This window comes from Salarias fasciatus, chromosome 23, assembly GCF_902148845.1.
Source record: "Salarias fasciatus chromosome 23, fSalaFa1.1, whole genome shotgun sequence".
NCBI classification, from domain to species: Eukaryota; Metazoa; Chordata; class Actinopteri; order Blenniiformes; family Blenniidae; genus Salarias; species Salarias fasciatus.
Genome location: NC_043766.1, coordinates 39,978,451 through 39,999,899, shown reverse-complemented (window position 1 = coordinate 39,999,899; position 21,449 = coordinate 39,978,451). Strand labels below are relative to the sequence as shown.

General features: G+C 43.9%; 2 protein-coding genes across 3 annotated transcripts in view; both read left to right on the top strand.

The window, feature by feature from the left end:
* LOC115382203 (NLR family CARD domain-containing protein 3-like) overlaps positions 1-21,449 on the top strand; it is a 617,169-nt gene that overhangs the window by 81,436 nt on the left and 514,284 nt on the right. For both annotated transcript variants that reach the window (XM_030083899.1, XM_030083898.1), the window contains exon 4: positions 1,230-1,329. The gene's annotated coding sequence lies outside the window, so the exon portion shown is untranslated. The remainder of the gene's footprint in view (positions 1-1,229; positions 1,330-21,449) is intronic.
* On the top strand, positions 9,991-21,344 carry LOC115381324 (NACHT, LRR and PYD domains-containing protein 14-like). The gene is made up of 5 exons (XM_030082605.1): positions 9,991-10,267; positions 12,331-12,481; positions 18,420-18,593; positions 20,907-21,080; positions 21,164-21,344. Exons 1-5 carry the CDS (start codon positions 9,991-9,993, stop codon positions 21,342-21,344), a joined length of 957 nt encoding a protein of 318 aa, XP_029938465.1.

Here is a 21,449-nt window from a genome sequence, read left to right as displayed (position 1 = left end):
GTTCAACACAGTCATCTGTCAGCACTTTTACAGAGAACAAATCAATGATTCTTTACAATCAAGTAATAGAGACTGTGGGAAAGGAAAAAAGTCCCTTTAAAGGAAGAATCCTTCAGAACCAGGCTCGGAGGAGGAGAGTTCCTGGAAGATTTGTCCTGGAGGGTGAAGGAGGGACAGAGAATGGTGGGAGCTGAGCTCCTGGACTTGGACTCTGTCTGGACCAGGTGCCTGCAGAGAAGATCACAGACCATCTGCATTAACATCAGCCCCCCAGGATAGTCCCTGTTTGTCCCACTGCAGTCTGGGGAAGAAGCTCCTCTACCCCACCCCACAAACACACAACCTGGAGCTGGAACTCTGACTCCACCCTTCACCCCCCTGTTCTCTCTGAGGTGATTTTAAAAAAGAACCAATATTTCACTGAAGTAATGCAGTGAAAATACATATGGATCATTTTTCATTACTCATTCTCTTGGCTCGTGTGTGTGTGTGTGTGTGTGTGTGTGTGTGTGTGTGTGTGTGTGTGTATTCATGCTAACATGTCTAAAGACATTGTGACACTCTGCATATTCAGGTGTTCTTCTCTCTGAACCTCTCCCTTCATCAGAATTTCTACACACACACACACACACACACACGCACACACACACACACACACACACAAAGACAGACAGGAAGGAGCAGGAGGAGGAGAGATGAAGAGGAGGAGGAAGAAAAGAACTGAGGAAGAGGAGGAGTGAGGATGAGGATAAAGAGGAAGAGGAGGGGGAGGAGTGAATAAGAGGAGTAGCAATATAAGTGAGGAGGGGGAGTGAGGAAGAGGATGAGGAGTGAATAGAGAAGGAGGAGGATGAGGAGGAGGAGGAGGAGGAGTGGAGTGAGGCTATGCAGGTGGAGGAAGAGGAGGGAGGATGGCAGATCGTGCAAAATCATTCTAAATTGACTCATCGGGGTGGCTGTGGATCAGTGGGGATAGTAGTCGTCTCTCAATCAAGAGTTTGTTAGTTCGATTCCGATCTCCCCCTGTCTGCGTGCCGAAGTGCCCTTGGGCGAGACACTGAAACCTGAATTGCCCCCAGTGGATGGACTGAGTGCCTTGCATGGCAGCCGCCTCCACTGGTGTGTGAATGGGTGAAGGTGATACTGCAGTGTAAAGTGCTTTGCAGAACATTTACCATATCAGGCCAGTTGAGCCTCAGTTAGTGATCAGTGTGTTTTCCTCCCATCAGACTCCATCATAACTGACAACAAACATCTTCATGAGGATGAGAGACGGAAGACGAGGAGACTTCTGACTTCAACTCTGACGGAGAACGGAATCCAAAGCATGTGAGTTATTATCAGAATCAGAATCAGAATTGTCTTTATTGTCATTGCAACAAGTTACCGAAGTTACAAGTGCAACGAAATTGCATGGGTTTTTAAGACACCCAGGCAGCCAATTACAGCGCTCCGTCTTGAAAAGGAAACAGAGTTAAAGAAACTCAGACAGAAATTATGGGGGGTAAAAAAAGATACATCAATTCAGATCACGGCTCCGAAGGGAGTCGTGATTAGAAGTGAGAGACCAAAAAAAAGCCAACCTGCCCACAAACACAGCAAGACACATGAGACAAGTTGCTATCAGACTAACAGATCAGCGGTCGCAGCTATATCAGCGCAACACGTCATCACCACTCGTCGTCAGCAGAAAGGTGTGGTGGAGATGTTGAAAATGGGGGAGGGAGTGTGTGTGGCATGTATGTGGCATTTCAGTTCATCAGTCCGTGTACGTGTGTGTGTGGTTTGGCCCGCCTCCCCTTTGCGCTCCAACTCAGATGGTAGTTGCCGGGACGGCCTTGAATGAAGCAGTCCAAAGTGAACTTGGGTTGCAGCTGAGAGTGAGAGAGGGAAAATAGACAAAGCAATCAGTCTTGTATCTTCAGGGAGATTAGTTTAGTCTTCCAGGGGCGCCAAACACAATCAGAAGGTATCTTGTTTTGGTGTGGAAGGAGCCGTTTGACCTTCCTTTGCTCAGTTCTCCACATTTCAGACAGAAGCTGGCTTAACCCTCTCGGCGATGGTGACATTCAACTTGCGTCTCAATCGTCCATAACCCAAAATGTCCGCCTTTCAAAAGAGTTCACACAAACGGTCAGTCTCAGCTTTTGCCCGTTGATTTGAAAAGACCGTCCTCCCGTGGACGTCTTTTGTGGCGGCGGTCTTCTTAATCCTGCAGAGGATCAGGTCGCAGCACCGACCAATCAGCAGCAGACCGATCATCCTAAATCCGAAAATGTAATCATCCACAATGACCTGGACGGACAGGGGTGCCAGGCATGTGACACCCCTCCACTTCTCCCGGGCGTCCATCACATACCCAGCATGCCGAGTCCCGTCCGGACAGGCAGGATCCCCCGCTCCTGTGCTCTTTGTTGAAAAACTTGTATCAATTGCGTAGAGAGACCAGCTGATCAATTCCATGGTTGATATTTGGTTTGTTCGAAAAACCAAGTCAAGTGATTCCTCCAGTAAAACAGACGAGACAGAGAGCAGCAAGCAGAGACGATAGGGAGGGAGGAGCAAAGTAGGGAGCGATAGAAAAAGCGTCCGCCTCCTCCGAGAGCCAGCATTAAACACTACAGAACTGTATTCAGCAGGGTCTCCTCTGTCATCTGATCAGGGTTTAAAGCTCATATGAGGAGATAGTCTCTCTTCAAGGCTCCACTGGAGGGAACATCTTATTTTGAAAGGCCAGTTGGTAACTTCCTGATGTGTGTTGGTCAGGAGTGTCAGAACATAATTTTTAGGTCATGATGAGATGATCAACTAAGTTTTCCTTTGATCACTCTGTGACATTCCTGCAGGCGGTGGTGGCCATTTTGGTAGACCTAGGTGGCGCTAGAGAGCACACCTTGACAGTGAAGGGGTTGACCATGTCTGAAGTCAGAGTCATCATGAAATGTATTTAGAGCAACCATTGATCAGCTTGACTTGTTGCTGAATATAGAAAGAAGCTTCATGAAAATAGTTTAGTTGAAACAAAAAATGTAACTTATTTTCTGTAGAACCAGACTCAGAGGAGACTTTCTGTAGAACCAGACTCAGAGGAGACTTTCTGTAGAACCAGACTCAGAGGAGACTTTCTGTAGAACCAGGCTCAGAGGAGACTTTCTGTAGAACCAGACTCAGAGGAGACTTTCTGTAGACCCAGGCTCAGAGGAGACTTTCTGTAGAACCAGACTCAGAGGAGACTTTCTGTAGAACCAGGCTCAGAGGAGACTTTCTGTAGAACCAGACTCAGAGGAGACTTTCTGTAGACCCAGGCTCAGAGGAGACTTTCTGTAGAACCAGACTCAGAGGAGACTTTCTGTAGACCCAGGCTCAGAGGAGACTTTCTGTAGAACCAGACTCAGAGGAGACTTCCTGTAGAACCAGACTCAGAGGAGACTTTCTGTAGAACCAGACTCAGAGGAGAACGCACAAACATACTCACAGTTGTTGAACCTTCACTGCTGTTATTATGATAATTAGGATTTATATTGATGAGAACAGAGCAAACCAGATTAGATTAAATTATGTCAGCATTTTTTCATCCGACAATTTTGAAATGATTGAAAAACCGTCTGATATACAGATATGTGTTGTCAGTAGATATATGAAGTTCTGCACCGTCCCTGCAGACAGCTGGAGAATGAGTGACACTGACACCGACTGATGCAAGACTCAGCACAGGCCACAGGTGGTGCTGAAAGACTTCGACGGGGGACAACACCATGAACTGAGTCTGAACATCTCTGAGGACAACGTCAGCTTGTGGTTGGAGGCTGACGCCAACACCTGTTCTGGTTCTGATCTGTAATCATGAACACAGATGAAAACAGTTGAATGTTTGACTTTTAACAGAAAAGAATAAGTTCAATAATCTGAATCAAACAACACTGAGACTTTTGATGGAGGGCTCACACTGAAAGAGTGTATCAAATCAGATTTCTTGGGGCCATAACAGATGAACAATCATCCTGTAAATCACATGTTACACATTGATAAACCAAACATTCATGAAGGATCACAATATTAAACGAGCCATTACTCTACTAAAGAAAGCAATAAGGGTCATGAATGGAGCAGGATGGAGAGAACACACACATTCATTATTTTATTGAGTCCAGATGTGGCAGAGGACTCCCCACAATCCCCTGTGCTGTTGGCCAACACCTTCATGTCCTGAGCTGATTCCGTACCACACTGCTGCTGTCAGACAGTGGAGGCTCTCAGCTGTGGCTCTGAAGAAGTTTGTCAGAAGCTGAGAGGAGAGTCCAGTCCTTTTCAGCTTCCAGAGGAAGAAGAGCGTTTGGTGGCCTTCTTCACCAGGATTTTTTGGTTTTTGAGGTTATAGATTTTATTTCTGTCATAGTATATAATAAACATAAAAGTACAAAGACATATATGTATATATGGTCAACATATTATCAGACTGAAAAGGTTTCAGGCTGAAGCCGAAGCATATTTAGCCCACATTTACCTCACCGTGATATAGAGAAAAAAAAGAAACATTAAACAAAAGTCAAGATGGAGCGTGACAGAGGAAGTCGATTTTTCCCCCCTTATTTTTTCCCTCCCCCCTTCTTTATTCTTTTTGCTGTCCCTTTTTATTTATTTATTTATTTTTCTTTATCTTTCCTTTCCTGCCCTTCTTTCCCTTCTTCTTTTCCCTTTCCTTTCCCTGTACTCTTTTTTTCCTTTCCAATTTTCCTCCTTTTTCTTTGTCCTTTTCACCCTTTATGAGACCGCTAAGATTAGTACTAACAATAAATAATGAACAGAGATAGATTACTAAACACAAGACAGACAAAAATAATACAAAAAATAAAGTAATTGATAGATTGATCAAAGAAAAGAACAACAGAAGTTTAGTTTGGTTATGAGTTTTGTAAAGTATGGATTGTGAGGTTTGTTTGCTACCTCACTGTAATGTATTTGTCAATGACCCTTATTTTGTGTAATTTTTGGAATTCATTCAGAGAGTTTGCTGTTTTTAGTTCCTTGTCCAGAGTGTTTCACAGATTTACCCCTTTGACAGAAGTAGTATTTCCTTTGGTATTTGTTATTTTATTAAATTCGCATTAACGCGTTCGACCCGACAGACACTGTACCGCCTCCCTCAGCGCACCTCCCGACACAAAACGCAACAGAACCAGAGATCTGTCTGCTCCAGCCCAACATATTGGGCCTCATATGAAACTAGAAAAACCTGCTCTTTAAGAGACACCAAGCAGAATCTTCTCTGAGCCGACCGCCTCCCGTCAGCGGCAAAACAAACCCAAAACCGATCTTTACGTTCACGGCCAGCACCTCAGATCGCACGTTCCTCACACTTTTTCACCAAATATCAAAGCTATTCGCACCAAACACAACATGTTTTATTTCCGTACCGTTTTGTGGTCAATTTCCACCTATCCAGGCTCTCCTCTGACCAAACTTCATAATCCTCTGCAGTAGTGACAGCGCGTCATGCGCCTGAATGTTATTGTCGCCATCTTGTGGGCTTGTCGTTAATCTTGGGAGTTTGAATAAAGTTTGTTGATATTCGTTGGCGTCTGGTGAGCTTTCATACGATATGATACACGTGACCGAGGCATCATCCAGCTGGGACACATCTTTTAGCGTAACCGCACGAGCGCCGCCGCCATCTTGGTTCTAAAAGACGCAGCAGTGCACGCTGCAGAGCGAGACACACGCAGATGGCAATCAGTGATTGTTTCTGTGATATTTGGCAATTTTTTATTCTGAAACATGCACATTTATCTTCATTGTGCGTTTCTACATCTCAATGCACATTGTTTTTGTTTTTTTTCTTGATGTGTTTACATGTTGCAAAGGGGATTTTTTTTTTGTTTTCCCTGTGATATAATTGGCTATTTTTGTATTGATTTTATTATTGGAAATATATTTCAGTTGGAAACTAAATGTTATGGCTCAGTCATTTACTAAAAAAAAGTATTTTATACTATGCACAATACTGTGCACAATTATAAGTTGCTGCTAACTTTCTGCACAAAAACTGGGCAGAAACATATAATATAGTGGCTAAATATCACCGCCAAAGGCTGAATTGCTGAATTGCTAAATTGCATATATTGCATATACTCCTGCATTGGAAATTAAAAGTATTTTAAATTCAGATTCCTTTCAAATAAGTCATAAACCCACTTAGTATAGTTTGGCACAGGCTGGTCTCCAAATGGCCAAATGAAGGGTTCTCCTGGTTCTATCCAAACTAAACACTGTAAAATCTGTGTGCTTTATGCTGATCTCATAAAAACCTGGTCCAGCTGTAGTTCAGGAGCTGCTGAATGCAGTCAGTGGCAGCTTTATGGCTGCTTCATTGTTATCATGGTGTTTTTCAATGTGGAATCTGGAAAAAAAAAAATAGGCGAGGGTAAAAGTTTCATTTTTCCCTCAACTTTTTCCCCACATGCCTATAACCGACACATGAGCACTATTCATTCACACACAGCACAATTGTCCCATTTAGATCAATGCAACCAGGATAGTAATCAGCACACATGGGCATTAAAGCTATAGTGCGTAACTTCGGTCGCCCTCTAGCGGAATTCTGCGTTCTTACAACAATAAAGCCGGCGCTTCCACATGACGTACGCCCAGGTGTCCCCCTCTCCCCCCAACCTGCCACGGTGACTTGCGTTTCCACAGCGTGAATCATCGTTGGAAACAGATTTTATTCTGTGTTAATAAGGGCAGCTGGTGAAAAAAAAGATGGACTCTTCCGAAGAGGTAATTATTGTTTTCTTTTTTTTTTTTTGCTACAGAAACACAAATAGCTTATTAAACCGGGAGACAAGGTGCCTGCTAATTTGTAACTGACAGGTTAGTGGATGAACAGGCCCAGTGGTCATCAGCGGAAATCATGTTGTCCGTTGGTCTCCAGTAGCTGCTTCCTGATGAAAAACGCAGTGTTACACACACAAAGTACAGTGTTTCCTGCAGGAAAAGAGTGTGTGTGTGTGTGTGTGTGTGTGTGTGTGTGTGTGGGGGGTGTGGGGGGGGGGGGGGGGGGGGGGGGGGGGGGGCGGGCGAGCGTGTGGTGTCACTGCTAGCGCTGCTAACACTGCTAACGCTGCCGGCGTTCGACCGTCGGAGAGTTTTTTTTCTTTTTTTCCTCCTCTCCATTGTCCGGGCGCTGCACAATTTAGCGCGGGCGGGGCGCCCGGACTGAAAAGGTCTGGCAGAAACCCTGAAGTAGCACGTTGCTTCCTCGGTCTGCCTGAGACTGTGAGCTGAGCCTGTTGCTATGAGACCCTCCATCCTCCCCCTCCCTTCTTGTTGTGACGTAAAATGCGTAATTTCCTGCGCGCCAGCGCGGGAATGTCGCCGGTCGACACGCAAAGCAACAATTATATATCTTGAAAAATCCCGCGACATGTTAGAGGAGCTGATCGGCTTAATATGCATTTTGTCATCTCCACTAGTCGTGGCTTGGCTAAAACGGACGTTCATAGACATTTAAAAGTTACGCACTATAGCTTTAAGCAGTTAACACGCCGTGCACTAAACGCCGTGCGCAGAGACTCTTCAGTCCATCAGGTTTTTAGACAGCTCGGCTTCTTACCGGCTGCCTCTCTGGTGTTTGTAGGTGCTTTGATCTGCAGGGTGAGTTGCAAGCGATCGTGTTCAGTCTCTCTGTCTGATGCTTGGTGCTGCTGTCTGCTTGATTGCTTCACCTGTGCTGGTGCTCCACTCATTCAGGTCCGGCAGATCTCAGGAAGGATCCGCCTCCTGCTCTGAAGGTTCCGCCTCCTGTTCTTTGAAGCTGCCTCATTCCTTTTTGACAGATCCAAACCTCAAGTTTGACTTGACAGCTGTGCTCAAGTTTGTTAAATCTTCCAGTTTAAGTATTCGGTTTTAATGGAAAGTGGATTTGTTGGAGCATAATAGTCACTATGATTGACAATTCTTATTGCTTTTTTTGTGGTATGAATATCGGTTGGACCATAGATTTATATGTGTGCCCCCACACTTCCACACAGTATGTTAGATATGGTAATAATAGGGAGCAGTATAGGGTATGGAGTGATTTTTGATTGACAAAATATTTTACTTTGTGTAAGATAGCTATTATTTTTGATATTTTTCTTTTTAAGTTGTCAATATGGGCCTTCCAATTTAGTTTGTTATCGATTATGACACCGAGAAATTTTGTTTGGTTGACTTGCTCGATGGCTTTATTATTAATGGATAGTTTTATTGGAATTTTGATCATTTTGTTACCAAATAAAATGAAGTTTGTTTTATTTATATTTAATGATAATTGATTCATATCAAACCACTTTTTAAGAATTTTTAGATCATTTTCTACTGCATGCAAGAGCTGTTCAAGATCTGGACCGGAGGCATAAAGGCTTGTATCATCAGCAAATAGGGCACAGGTAACATTTTGCAGAGCATCACAGATATCATTTATATATAGCATGAAAAGCTTGGGGCCAAGAACAAAGCCTTGTGGGACACCATGAGTACCCTGTTGAGTCTCAGAATCTACTCCATTTAAATGCACACATTGTTTCCTATCAGTAAGGCAGCTTTTTAGCCATGCAAAGGCAGTACCCCGTATTCCATATCTGCTCATTTTATTGAGCAGTGTCTCGTGATGGATGGTATCAAATGCTTTTCTGAGGTCTATGAACACTCCGACGGTGAATTCTGAGTTGTCCGTTGGTGGGATGTGTGTGTGGACCAAGTGAGGTCAGATGTAATGTGGGTGCCCAGGAACTTCATGTTGTCCTCCCACTCCACCTCCCCCCATGAATGTAGAGAGGGGGGTGTTCCATCCTACACAATGACCTCCTCAGTCTTGCTGGTGTTCAGGATGAGGTTTTTCAGTGAACACCATCCTGTCAGGTGCTGGATCTCCTCTCTGTAGCGAGTCTCATCATTGTCCGATATAAGACCCACTATGGTGGTGTCTGCAAACTTCACACTTTTGCAGACGACACCAAATGTAGGCCAGCCTATCACACTGATCTCCTGACCTGTAGGCCAGTGTTATGACCCGGAGAGACAAATATATTTTTAAAGGACACAGGACAAAAAGGATGAAGTTTCAGGGGCCCTCATTTATCAAACGATATTTCAAACAGGTGTATATCTGAGCGATGAGCTCATCGTACGATGGGGCTCGGGCGGCATTACAGAAGTGGAGGTGGGGTTTATTGGGGGGGTCAAACATTCCTCAGGTCGTCATAAATCTTATAAAGTGACAGATGATATCACATTATCCTTTTTGTCCTGTATTTGGCTCCATCCATCTTCCCATCAATTTTAACCATCTTTCCTGTCCCTGCTGAAGAAAAGCAGCCCAAACCACGATGCTGCCTCTACCATGTTTGACAGTGGGGATGGTGGGTTCAGGCTGATGAGCACTGTTGCTTTTACGCCAAACATATCGTTTTGCATTGTGGCCAAAAAGTTCGATTTTGGCTTCATCTGACCAGAGCACCAGAGCACCTTCTTCCACACGTTTGGTGTGTCTCCCAGGTGGCTTGTGGCAAACTTTAAACAAGACTTTTTATGGATGCTTTCTTCTTCTATTCCACAAAGGCCAGATTTGTGCAGTGTTCTACTGATGGTTGTCGTCTGGACAGACTCTCCTACCTCAGCTGCAGATCTCTACAGTTCATCCAGAGGGATCCTGGACCTCTTGGCCAGAGATCCTCACTGAACTTCTGACGTGAGTTTCACAAGGCACTGTATATCCAAAATATGTACAAATGTACAAACGGACAAAACTGGACATTGGTTTTTGATAGAACTGAACCTGAAACAACAAACTGACTGAGCCACAGCTCATGAATATTCTCATTTTGTGTTTTTCAGAGTCAAACATCTCACCTGAACGTCAGCATGTCAGCTCCTCAACATGGTCTTTCCAGGGACTTGATGAACACAGAGTGAACGTTTAGTGAAATAAGGTCTTACATAGGGTCAAAGATGAGTTCACCTCAAGAAGTCCTCCTGGGAATTCTGGAGGATTTGAGACATGAAGACTTTGAAAAGTTCAAGTGGTATTTGTGTCAAGATGGAGTCCTTGAAGAGTTCAAACCAATCCCAACGAGTAAACTGGAGACATTGGACAGGAAAGGCACAGTGGATCAGATGCGCCAGGCCTTCAGCAATCAGATTCTTGACGTCACTAAAATGGTTTTAGAGAGAATGAAAATGATGGGTGTATGGGAGAAACACTCCAAACACATCTCAGAACCTGGAGGTAAGTCCTGGAAAATCACAACTTGATGGTGTTATTAAGTAAAATGACACATGACCTTACAGTCTCTCACACACAAAAACAACAGATCTTAGTAAATATTGAAAATTAGTTTAGAATTTCTGCATGACATTTTTCACCCAGTGTCGTTCACAGCCCAATGAGCTGAAGAGAAAACAAACAGGAGAAAATAATTTGTCATTCTTTATTAGGGAACCTCTCACAGAGCATATAATTTAGGTTGATTATCTGTGATTATAAAGACCCAAATGTCAAGATAAAGATGTCCTTGTTTCTGGTGATGTATAGAAGCAACGCCTTACATACAACACTTCGAACATTACTCAAATCTAGCTATTTTCTTTTGTCTCCGGAAAAAAAAAAATAATTAGGGGAAGATGGTCCTCAAAAGGTTCGTTTGTCAGCAACATCGAAGAGGTGTCAGGAGAAACTCAAGTCCAACCTGAAGACGAGGTTCCAGTGTGTGTTTGAGGGAGTCGCGATACAAGGAAGGCCGACCCTCCTGAACCAGATCTACACAGAGCTCCACATCACAGAGGGAGGGGCTGCAGAGGTCAATCAGGAACATGAGGTCAGACAGATTGAAACAGCATCCAGGACAGCAGACAGAGCAGAAACAAGCATCAGACCAGGAGACATCTTTAAAGCCCCACCTGGAAGATCTCAACCAATCAGAAGAGTGCTGACAAAGGGAGTGGCTGGCATTGGGAAAACAGTCCTGACTCAGAAGTTCACTCTGGACTGGGCTGAAGACAACGACAACCAGGACGTCCACTTCATATTTCCATTCACCTTCAGAGAGCTGAATGTAGTGAAGGAGGAGAAGTTCAGCTTGGTGGGACTTGTTCATCACTTCTTCAATGAAACAGAAGAAGCAGGAATCTGCAGCTTTGAAGAATTCCAGGTGATCTTCATCTTTGATGGTCTGGATGAGTGTCGACTCCCTCTGGACTTCCACCACACTAAGTTCCTGACTGACATTAGAAAGTCCACCTCAGTGGATGTTCTGCTGACAAGCCTCATCAGGGGGAGACTGCTTCCCTCTGCTCGCCTCTGGATCACCACACGACCTGCAGCAGCCAATCAGATCCCTGCTGACTGTGTGGACATGGTGACAGAGGTCCGAGGGTTCACTGACCCCCAGAAGGAGGAGTACTTCAGGAGGAGGTTCAGAGAGGAGGAGCAGGCCAGCAGGATCATCTCCCACATCAAGACCTCCCGAAGCCTCCACATCATGTGCCACATCCCGGTCTTCTGCTGGATCACTGCTGAAGTTCTGGAGGAGGAGCTGAAGAGCAGAGAGGGAGGAGAGCTGCCCAAGAACCTGACTGAGGTGTACACCCGCCACCTGGTGGTCCAGGCTGAAAGAAACAAGGTCAAATATGATGACAACACTGCCTCGCGCGAAACCTGGAGTCCAGCGAGCAAGAAGATGACAGAGTCTCTGGGAAAACTGGCTTTTGATCATCTGGATGAAGGAAACCTGATCTTCTATGAACGTGACCTGAAAAAGTCTGGCATTGACCTCGAGGTAGCCTTAAAGTACTCAGGAATGTTCACGAAGATCTTTAAAAAGGAGAAGGGCCTCCAGACGTCTGTGTTCTGCTTCATCCATCTGAGCCTTCAGGAGTTTCTGGCTGCTCTTCATGTCCATCAGACCTTCATCAACTCTGGAATCAATCTGATGAAAAAGGTACCACTGTTCAGGTGGCCAAAAGCGTTTAAGAAACCTAAACTCCACCATCTCCATCAGAGAGCTGTGAAAAAGGCCTTGAAGAGTCCAAATGGACACCTGGACTTATTCCTCCGCTTCCTCCTGGGTCTTTCACTGGAGACCAATCAGAGTCCAATTCAAGATCTGCTGACACAGACAGGAAGTAGCTCACAGTCCAATCAGAAAACAGTCCAGTACATCAAGGAGAAGCTGAGTGAGAGTCTGTCTGCAGAGAGAAGCATCAATCTGTTCCACTGTCTGAATGAACTGAATGATGGTTCTCTGGTGGAGCAGATCCAACAGTCCCTGAGATCAGGACGTCTCTCCACAGATGAACTGTCTCCTGCTCAGTGGTCAGCTCTGGTCTTCATCTTACTGTCATCAGAAGAAGATCTGAAGGAGTTTGACCTGAAGAAATACTCTGCTTCAGAGAGGGCTCTTCTGAAGCTGCTGCCAGTGGTCAAAGCCTCCAACAAAGCTCTGTACGTACTTCAGGAACAAATATGGAGAACATGATGAGTTCAATATGATTGTATACCAAATTTTGCCATCCCCTCAAACAAAAATATGCCATAAAGCAAGGTTTTCATTTGTTAATAAAAAGAAAAGGAAAAAAAAAGAAGAAGAAAAAAAGTTCAGTTTCAAACATCCTGTTCACAGATGTGAAGTACAGCACTGCTTTTAAGTCTCTGAAGTGTCATTTTTTGAATTTTGTACTCATCTTTATAGCTCTGATTGGATGGCACAACATTAGTTCAATAAGGAAGTAGTGTTCTCCCCCCTGCAGACCATTAAAGGGGAGTAGAGTTTCAACTTGGTAAGAAAAAAAAGGTTCAGTGAATATCAACAATCTTTATGTGTCACTACATTCCAAGTATTCACCTTATTCAGGAAGTGCTGCTGGGCGGCGCCATTTTTGAGAGCAACTTCCGGTTGGCCGTCTTTGCGCTGCAACAACATTGAGTCCTCTCGCTACTTTCACTACTTTTAACTGTTCTTTTTTGGCGATTTTAACATGCTTGGCATCAATTGCGCTGTCCATGGAGCCACAACAACTGGGGAAAGATGAAGCTCTCTCTCTCGGTATTGTTTGGAGCCTGGAAAGGCTGGATCTGAACGCTGCGGACCAGCTTTTAAACTCGAGCCGCCTCGTCTAAAGAAGAAGACCTCCGCTGCTGGCTCAAGGCGCTCCATTTAAAAAAAGCCACCAAAGTGTCCGGATGTGTTCTCCTGTCATTTTGTGGACCTACATCCCTCACCACTTCATCCCTCACCACTTCATCCCTCTCCAGAGAAACGGCTGGGCTACAAGGCTGAGTTAAAGAAGCCACGACTGAAGCTGGAGAGACACGCAGGTAACTAATCATATGTTAAATAACAGCTGTTGCTGTTTGAGCTGGGATAATAAACACTGTAAATGATAGCTTAATGATTATCCTTGGTTTGTGTAGATAATTGTCCAAAATATCAGGGCTCCTCATGGTGATGTAAACACCATAGACATTGAATAAAGTAAACACACAGCGATTCTACCAAAGTTCTGTTTCCTCTAAAGACCTAGCTCTGCCGTCAGTCAGGTAAAAAGATCCTCTCTGTTGTTTGGAAGCGCTGTTCTGACTGCGGTTTGGTCAGAATCAGTTTTTTATTGCTCCAGGAATCAGCATTAGCTTGTGACAGGATTAATAACACAGTAAACCACAGGAGCTGTTTCAGAAATGACAACAACCTCCGTTTGCATGTTGGATAACTAGACCGATGCAGAGTGATACAGCAGAGTGATGCAGCAGTGTCCTCCCAGGCAGAGACTCAGCCACAACTTCCACGAGCACAACGGTGACTTTAACATGATCTATGTAAAAAAAAAAAAAAAAAGAACCACACCCAATAATAATAATAGTCAAACATATCAATATTTCCTCATTTGTTTCAGATTAAATGAAGTGGACTTCTGTTGGCTTTTATGAAGGTTATCTTACGAAAGTTAAAAGATAAAACTTGAACTGCAATTTTATTGTGACATAAAATGTCATTATTGTCCATCCCAAGAGTAACTGGATTACAGACGTACTGTTTTGTGTGAGCATCCATACTTCACTTTCGAAGATACACTCAACCTTTTAACACACCTTTTACGTCTATATATGTTGTTTCCATCCCAGCAGGGAGGAAACACGTGATCATTGACTGAACATTTGCAAAATATTTAAGTGGGAAAAAAATATATATCATATTATTTGGGGGCTTGTCTGATACGATGTTTTTATAACATCATACCCGAAATATACCCATCATTCTTTTTCCTCAGATGCATTAACCAGTGCTGGGAGTGAAAGACCTGCAGCCAGACGGCGAGCTGCAGGCTGGACCTGCTGCCTCCTGCCTTCCTCTGTCAGACCAGGACCGAGCTGGAAGTCCTGATCTCTACCAGCCGGTCCAGGGTCATCCAGCGACAGTGTTCAGCAGCATCCAGCTGCATCCAACACTCTGACGCTCTGACCATCTCTCCCTCGTCTACACTGGTCTCCCTCTGGAGAAAGATTGTCGTGTTTGAGCTGTAGCATTTCCTTTTACTATCACGATGCTGCACCGCCTGCTTCACCGTCTTCAGAGCCACTGTGGTTTGAATTCTGTGTTTGGATTGTCTGACAAACTGTCCACAACCTCTCGACCCAAAAAGGACAGTTTTGATTTCACTAGTTCACAAAGTAGTTCCTAGATTTCTCAATAGTCCAGTTGATGTGTTTTTTAGTAAACTGTATTCTCTTTTGCAAACGTCTGTTTTTCAGCAGTGGGACTTTGCAGGTTCTTCTCGCCCCTAGTTTATTTTCACACAGGCTTTTCTAATTGTCACAGAATCAAAACTTAATCCAGAGTGTCTGTGATGATCCTGGAGCTGATCATTGCTTCAGTCTTTTTCTTTCTGCCTCTTTTTTGATCCATTTGGATGGTAATCTTTGGTTTTCTTCCATTTTTTCTCTGGTTTTGCTCCCATTTTATATGACTGGAGTTTCTTTTAGCTGAGCAGGTCATCATTTTCTGCACTTTTTGTGTTTTTCCTTCACAAATCTTCATTTGAATTTCATTATGCTTAGAATGTTGGGCACTGCAATTTTTTTGCTCAGATTTTCAGGATGATTAATAAATTTTTATATTACCTGATCAGTGATAGTACCGATAAACTGCTTTTTTGTTTTCCTCCTATTTAAAGTAAAACAAATAAACCTATACTTTAATCAGATATGCAAAGGTGGTACAACTCAGTTAAATGTTTCAGGCAGTAGTATGTAATACAAATGAATTACATTTTTATGGAGTACCTAGGAAAAATATGACACATTACAATTTTGAAGTAACTCGCCCAACACTGCAGCATCATAATTTGGCACACCAGATTTAGATTGTGGATCGTGTTCAACCACACTTTCTTTATTTAGCAGTAACTCATCAACTCAAACACATTATAAGACATTCCATTTCACACTGTGTGGATTGTAAAATAAGTAAAATTAATTTTATTTGTCATGTAGAACTTTTTGTTACCAAACTGTTTATTCTATCATGCTGTACATGACCTTTGATATTTAAACTGCACCATGTAATGGACTGTTCAAGAATTGTCAATTCAGTAAATTATCACTGCTTTCTGACTGTTTTGTGATCTTTCAATAATTCATTAAAACACTACATTATGACAGGAAACAATTGACAACAAGGAATAGAGCACATTTGAATCAATAGCTTAGCTTTAAATTTCAGAAAAAGAAGCAGACTCATAAAAAGGCCTTCATTTGAAGTACTATTTTTTTTAATCAAATTTCATTAAACTATAAACAATTTCAAGCACAAGTACCTTCCATTTGTAAAAGGGACTGAAACAACTGATTAAGTGAATCCAATCTATGGAAGTATTTATTAACTGTGGAGAACACACTCACTCTTAATCATACCATCAGCTGAAACGGCTTATATCCAAAACTTTGAGAGGAGGAGCCATTGAAGAAAACCATCTCTACCTGACAAAACAAAAAATGTATGTATATTCCTGTTCTTGATGTGACAAAACAGCGCCGACTTTAGCACTGTGCAAATACTGATAGGCTTTAGCACCCTAATAGCCTCATAGCCGAGCCAGCCGCGCCAAGAAACAACACGAAATTGTTGAAAATATTGCCATGTATGACCTGTGGCCACTTTTCTCATGTAACCCCCCCACTCTGTAATAAGTCGCGGATGAGGCAGACTCGATCCATTTGTGATTTTTAAAGAGGTTTTCGTTTCTTCCTACATCGTTTTCTCAGCGGTAAACAACACCAGTAGCGTGTTACCGGAAGTGCTACTCAAGACAGGAAGTCCCGCCCCTTGGAAAATGGGCGGGGCTGAATAAGGTGAATAGCACACTAACAAAATAGCATTTGATGCTTAAGAGCATTGAGCCGCTGCACAATGAGCCCACCGCCACGCCTCCATCCTCTTCCAGGAAAGAAAAGAAAAGAAAAAAGAGAGTAAAAAAAAAATGGGAAAAAAGCTTTAAATAACTTGTAAATTTTAAAATAAAAGCTTGAAAATTGATTTGGGTGAAAAAAAGCTGAAAAAGTGTTCTTCAATAAGTTGAAGATCCCTGACAAAGTTGAATGTTAAAAAAAAATAAAAATATCTGAAATCATTAAATAAGCGCTAAGATGTCACTGAGATGCCATTTAGAGTAAAAAGGATCAATAAAGTTGTTTCAGCAGTAAAAGCAGGAGAGTCAGAGTAACAGAGGATCAATAGAGCTCCAGTCTTCATGGAAAAATCCAGACTCATCAAGCTGCAGCAGCACAACAGGTGTGTCTGTTGCCATGGAGACCAGCTGCACAGCAGCCATGACAGTGAATCAGCACTTTTTCATGCAGTGCGCATGGTTGAAGAATTGATTCTCCAGAACCGAGAAGTGAAATTGATTTTATTTTCATACAGTCAGTATCAGAAGCCTTTCATGGATTTATCCTGAAAGTTTCCTTTCTGTAGGATCATCCATTCAGCCACAGCGAGTGTGTAAAGATGAGTGAAGTTTTGGATTCAGGCATCTCCACAATGCATTGGAGCAGATGGGAGAAAATTCTGCACTCTCCTCAAACAAATGCCTCTCTAACTGCTGCTCTCCCACTCTAGCCTCTCCAATACACACCCATCATTGTAGAATGACGAGTGGTTATCCTTTTCCCAGAAATGTCTTTATTTTCAAGCAAACCCAAGAACAGGCACTTTCCAGTCAGACTCCATTAACTCCACAACAAATCGCTCTTCCTGTGTGAGAGCTCCCCCTACAGTCCTCTTTGGGCAATAGACCGTAAAGCATTTAAAGTGACATGAACTGATAAACAGTGTTTCTAAATAATCCCTATATGACAATCATAAACTCCAAAAATGGCTGAAATTCTGACCACACTTTAAAGCTCACAGTCTAAATTTGGAAGAAGATATTAAAATGAAGTTTTCTCATCAGAACAGAGGACAAACCTTCCTTCATTTTAATATTTTAATGGAGTCTCTATGCGAAAGATTTTTGTTTGTTATCTGAGCGACTCTAATCCGGAATACATGGGAAAAAAAAGTCCCTTTTTTGGGGAATTTTCTCAGAAAGAGTCAAGTCACAGCACATCACAGTTCAGACATGTTTAGATGTCCATTCTGTGGTGCTGCTCCAAACAGGGAGGGACGAGTTTTCAGGCAGAGTTTCTCATCAGAAAAATTTGGTTGAATATTAAACCCTGGACGAGGCCTGGTGACAATAGTATTCTTTAGGCCCTGTCAGAGGCAGGCACAAAGAACGACAGGGGCCGTTATTTTGTGGATGGGTGCACAAAAACCCTCCCTCGGCCTTTCACAGCTGCGGTGATGGTGATGGTGTGTGTGTGTGTGTTTGGGGCGGGGGGGGCAGAGACGTCGCAGCAGGGGTTGTCTGAGTCTGTCTATATGATCTATAGTGTCACATGATGCAGGGTGTGTTTGTCAGCAGGTGGTGATTGTGGTCCAAACAGCAGCTGAGTCCATGAGTGTCTTCTGTGTAGGAACAGGTCAGATCAGGCAGCTCACCGTCACTGACAGAGTTCTACACTGGAACTTCACAGTCTTTCATGTTGGTTTGCGTTTGTGTCTGTGAACAGGATGTTTGCAAAGGAACTTCTTTTTCTCCATGAATACAAACAATTTTTAAAACCATGAAAATTATTCTCTTCACTTTCAGAAATGTTACATTTTCAGATTGTTTTTTTTTTTTTTTGGCAGGATGGCAAAATACAATGTGTAAATCCAAACTGTGAAATTATCTGCAAGCACTTATATTTAGTAGTGCAAAAATATTGATGGCTTAATATTAAACCCATAAAGTTCAGTCCCTGATGTCCAGTCAGCTGGTTTTCATTGTTGCTTCTTCTTCAGGTTGAGCGGCTGTGGTCTGTCAGAGAGAAGCTGTGGAGCTCTGTCCTCACTTCTCAGCTCTCAGTCCTCCAGTCTGACACATCTGGACCTGAGTAACAACAAGCTGAAGGATTCAGGAGTGAAGGAGCTGTCAGCGGCAGTGGAGGATCCACACTGCTCACTGGAGACTCTCAGGTTCTGACATGATTGTTAAATATTTCCCACCACTCTCTGTTCTCCTCCTCACATCTGCAGAACATCTGTAGAACATCTCAGTGGAACATAGTAATGTCTCAACATCACTATTATCCAGAAAGTAAAAGCACAACCTCATGGCAAAGATAACGTATTCATTGAACCACACTTACTTTCATAAATTTCATTCTCGTTCTTTCCTCCTGACCACCAGAAGGTGGTGTTGTAAGCACTGAATGAATGAATCCCAACTCAGTCAGGAGACCAGTCTCACTCAGAGGCCTCTGCAGAGTCCAGGACCACACCCAGTGGATGGGGAGTGGCGGCGTTCATGCTGTAAAACCTAGAAAAAGGTGCCGGCATCACCCAGGAGGCAGCGGAACAAATGTCGTCGAAAGGTGGAGTGGCAGCACACACCACGTGGTAGAGGGTTTTTCACCACCTGACAAGAACGTTGAAAGAAATCCACGATCCAGTGGAATAAGAGCTGCTTGGAGAGAGCAGAGCCTCCATCAGGACCTCCATAACAGACCAAAGCTGTTCAGAGGAATGAATGTCCATGGTAGCATCAATATATATACTGTAAAATAACGGTGAGATGCTATAAAATCCAAGTCTATTGTAGTTTTTACAGGTATTCATTGGGATATTACAGGAAAACTTAATTACAACAAGTGACTGTAAAATAATACTGTTAATTATTGTGAAATGCTGGTAATTTTTTACAGTGCAGAGCCTCCATCAGGACCTCCATAACAGACCAAAGCTGTTCAGAGGAATGAATGTCCATGGTAGCATCAATATAGCATCCCAGGGTTCTGACTGGACTCTACAGTTCCTCCCTGTCTGGAGGACGCTCTACAGGGAGCCATAACATGTGAGCCTGACAGGCTGAACAGACTGTAGACCTGACAGCACCTGTGGAAAAGAGCAAGGTTCAGTCTGAGAGTGGAAACCCTCATATCCAGGTGTCACTGCAGGCATGATGGGCTGATAAAGTGTCGTCTTGGAGGACGAGATTCTGCATGGGCAGTCAGAGAATGGGTGTGTGTGGTGTGGTCAGAGAATGGGTGTGTGTGTGGTGTGTCAGAGAATGGGTGTGTGTGTGTGGTGTGTCAGATGTTAAAGTGTGTGTGTGTCCTGCTTCAGCAGGGCCGATGCTGCTCTGACCAACACGGTCTCAAGGCTTCCAGCAGACGGAGCCTCTTGACGCCCAACAGCCTCGTCCTGGAATCTTCAAGCTGGACGCCAACTGAACACCAGAAGAAGAAAGGACCCCAAGCAGGGGCATTAAAATGTTTGCTATGTGGCATGTAGCATGTAGCATGTAGCATGTAGCATGCTGTCCACAGTCAGTGATGGGCCGCTCCGTCACACTTTATAGAAAGCAGATGAGAAAAGCTGAATCTCCCTGCAGGTTCTAGACACTGGAAATACACTAAACCTTTGGACAGGGCTGCACGGTGGAGCAGTGGTCAGCACTGCTGCCTCACAGCAACAAGGTCCTGAGTTCAAACCCCAGCCAGAGCCTGGTGTCCTTCTGTGTGGTTTGCATGTTCTCCCTGTGTTCTCTCTCTCTCTGCTGACTGGATGAGCGTCTTCTCTGAAAACATTGGTCTTCATCTCTGTTCTCCTCATCACAGCTGTTGTAAAGCACTGTGGGGTTCAGGGGGGTGGAGGGGGGGATTACGGTGTGAGTGGCTGTTTGGCTGGGTGCCATGGCCAGCAGAACCAGAGGAAGAGGATGTCCAGGCTGAAGAAGAGGAGGAGAACAGTGGGAGTCATGCAGAGGCTGAGCAGGAACTGGAGGGCCAGGGGCCAGGAGCTGGAGGGGCCAAAGAAAACATCACTGATTGTAAAGCAAATGCTAATGCTAATGCTAAAGCTCAGCAGTAAAAAGCTCCCAGAGCGAAAAAGAGGCTTCAGTCATTTCCTTGCTGCTTTCAGGAGACCTCATATCACCGCTGTGCCTCAGGAACATGGTTTGTCTTCAATCTTCCAGAAAACAACAGAGTCTCCAGCTCCAGCTGGAGGACTGCAATGTCTACTCTGACATTTCACATGAAGAAGAAGATCTTCTGGCCAAGCAAGCTGGAGACAATGAATCACGGCTGGATTTTACTTCCACACTTGTGTTTAATAGAAAGAAAAATGATGACACTGAAGCATAATCCATATAAAACATGAAGACTGACTACTGGAACTGGAGCTTTCCATCCTCCACTCACTGTGTTTGTGATGCTCCAAGTCGGAGATGTCGAACTGAGTCCATGAAAAACATTGATGTGGTTTTCATTGTTGCTTCTTCTTCAGGTTGAGCTGCTGTGGTCTGTCAGAGAGAAGCTGTGGAGCTCTGTCCTCAGTTCTCAGCTCTCAGTCCTCCAGTCTGACACATCTGGACCTGAGTAACAACCAGCTGCAGGATTCAGGAGTGAAGCGTCTGTCTCTTGGACTGGAGAGTCCTCACTGTAAACTGGAAGCTCTCAGGTCAGGATCCAGCTGCTGCTTGATCATGTGGAGGATCTTCCTTCTTCCTTCTTGACTTGATGCAGCCATGTTTGTGTCTCCAGTCTGTCAGGGTGTCTGGTCTCAGAGGAAGGCTGTGCTTCTCTGGTCTCAGCTGTGAGATCCAAGTCCTCCCATCTGAGAGAGCTGGACCTGAGCTACAACCATCCAGGAGACTCAGGAGTGAAGGAGCTGTCAGCGGCAGTGGAGGATCCACACTGCTCACTGGAGACTCTCAGGTTCTGACATGATTGTTAAATATTTCCCACCACTCTCTGTTCTCCTCCTCACATCTGTAGAACACCTGTAGAACATCTCAGTGGAACATTGTAACATCTCAACATCCACTGT

Coding starts and splice junctions, on each gene's coding strand:
- LOC115381324 (XM_030082605.1), top strand. CDS start 9,991: ATGAGTTCACCTCAAGAAGTCCTCCTGGGAATTCTGGAGGATTTGAGA. Junction 12,482..18,419: donor AAAGCCTCCAACAAAGCTCT/GTACGTACTTCA, acceptor CTTCTTCTTCAG/GTTGAGCGGCTGTGGTCTGT. Junction 18,594..20,906: donor TGCTCACTGGAGACTCTCAG/GTTCTGACATGA, acceptor CTTCTTCTTCAG/GTTGAGCTGCTGTGGTCTGT.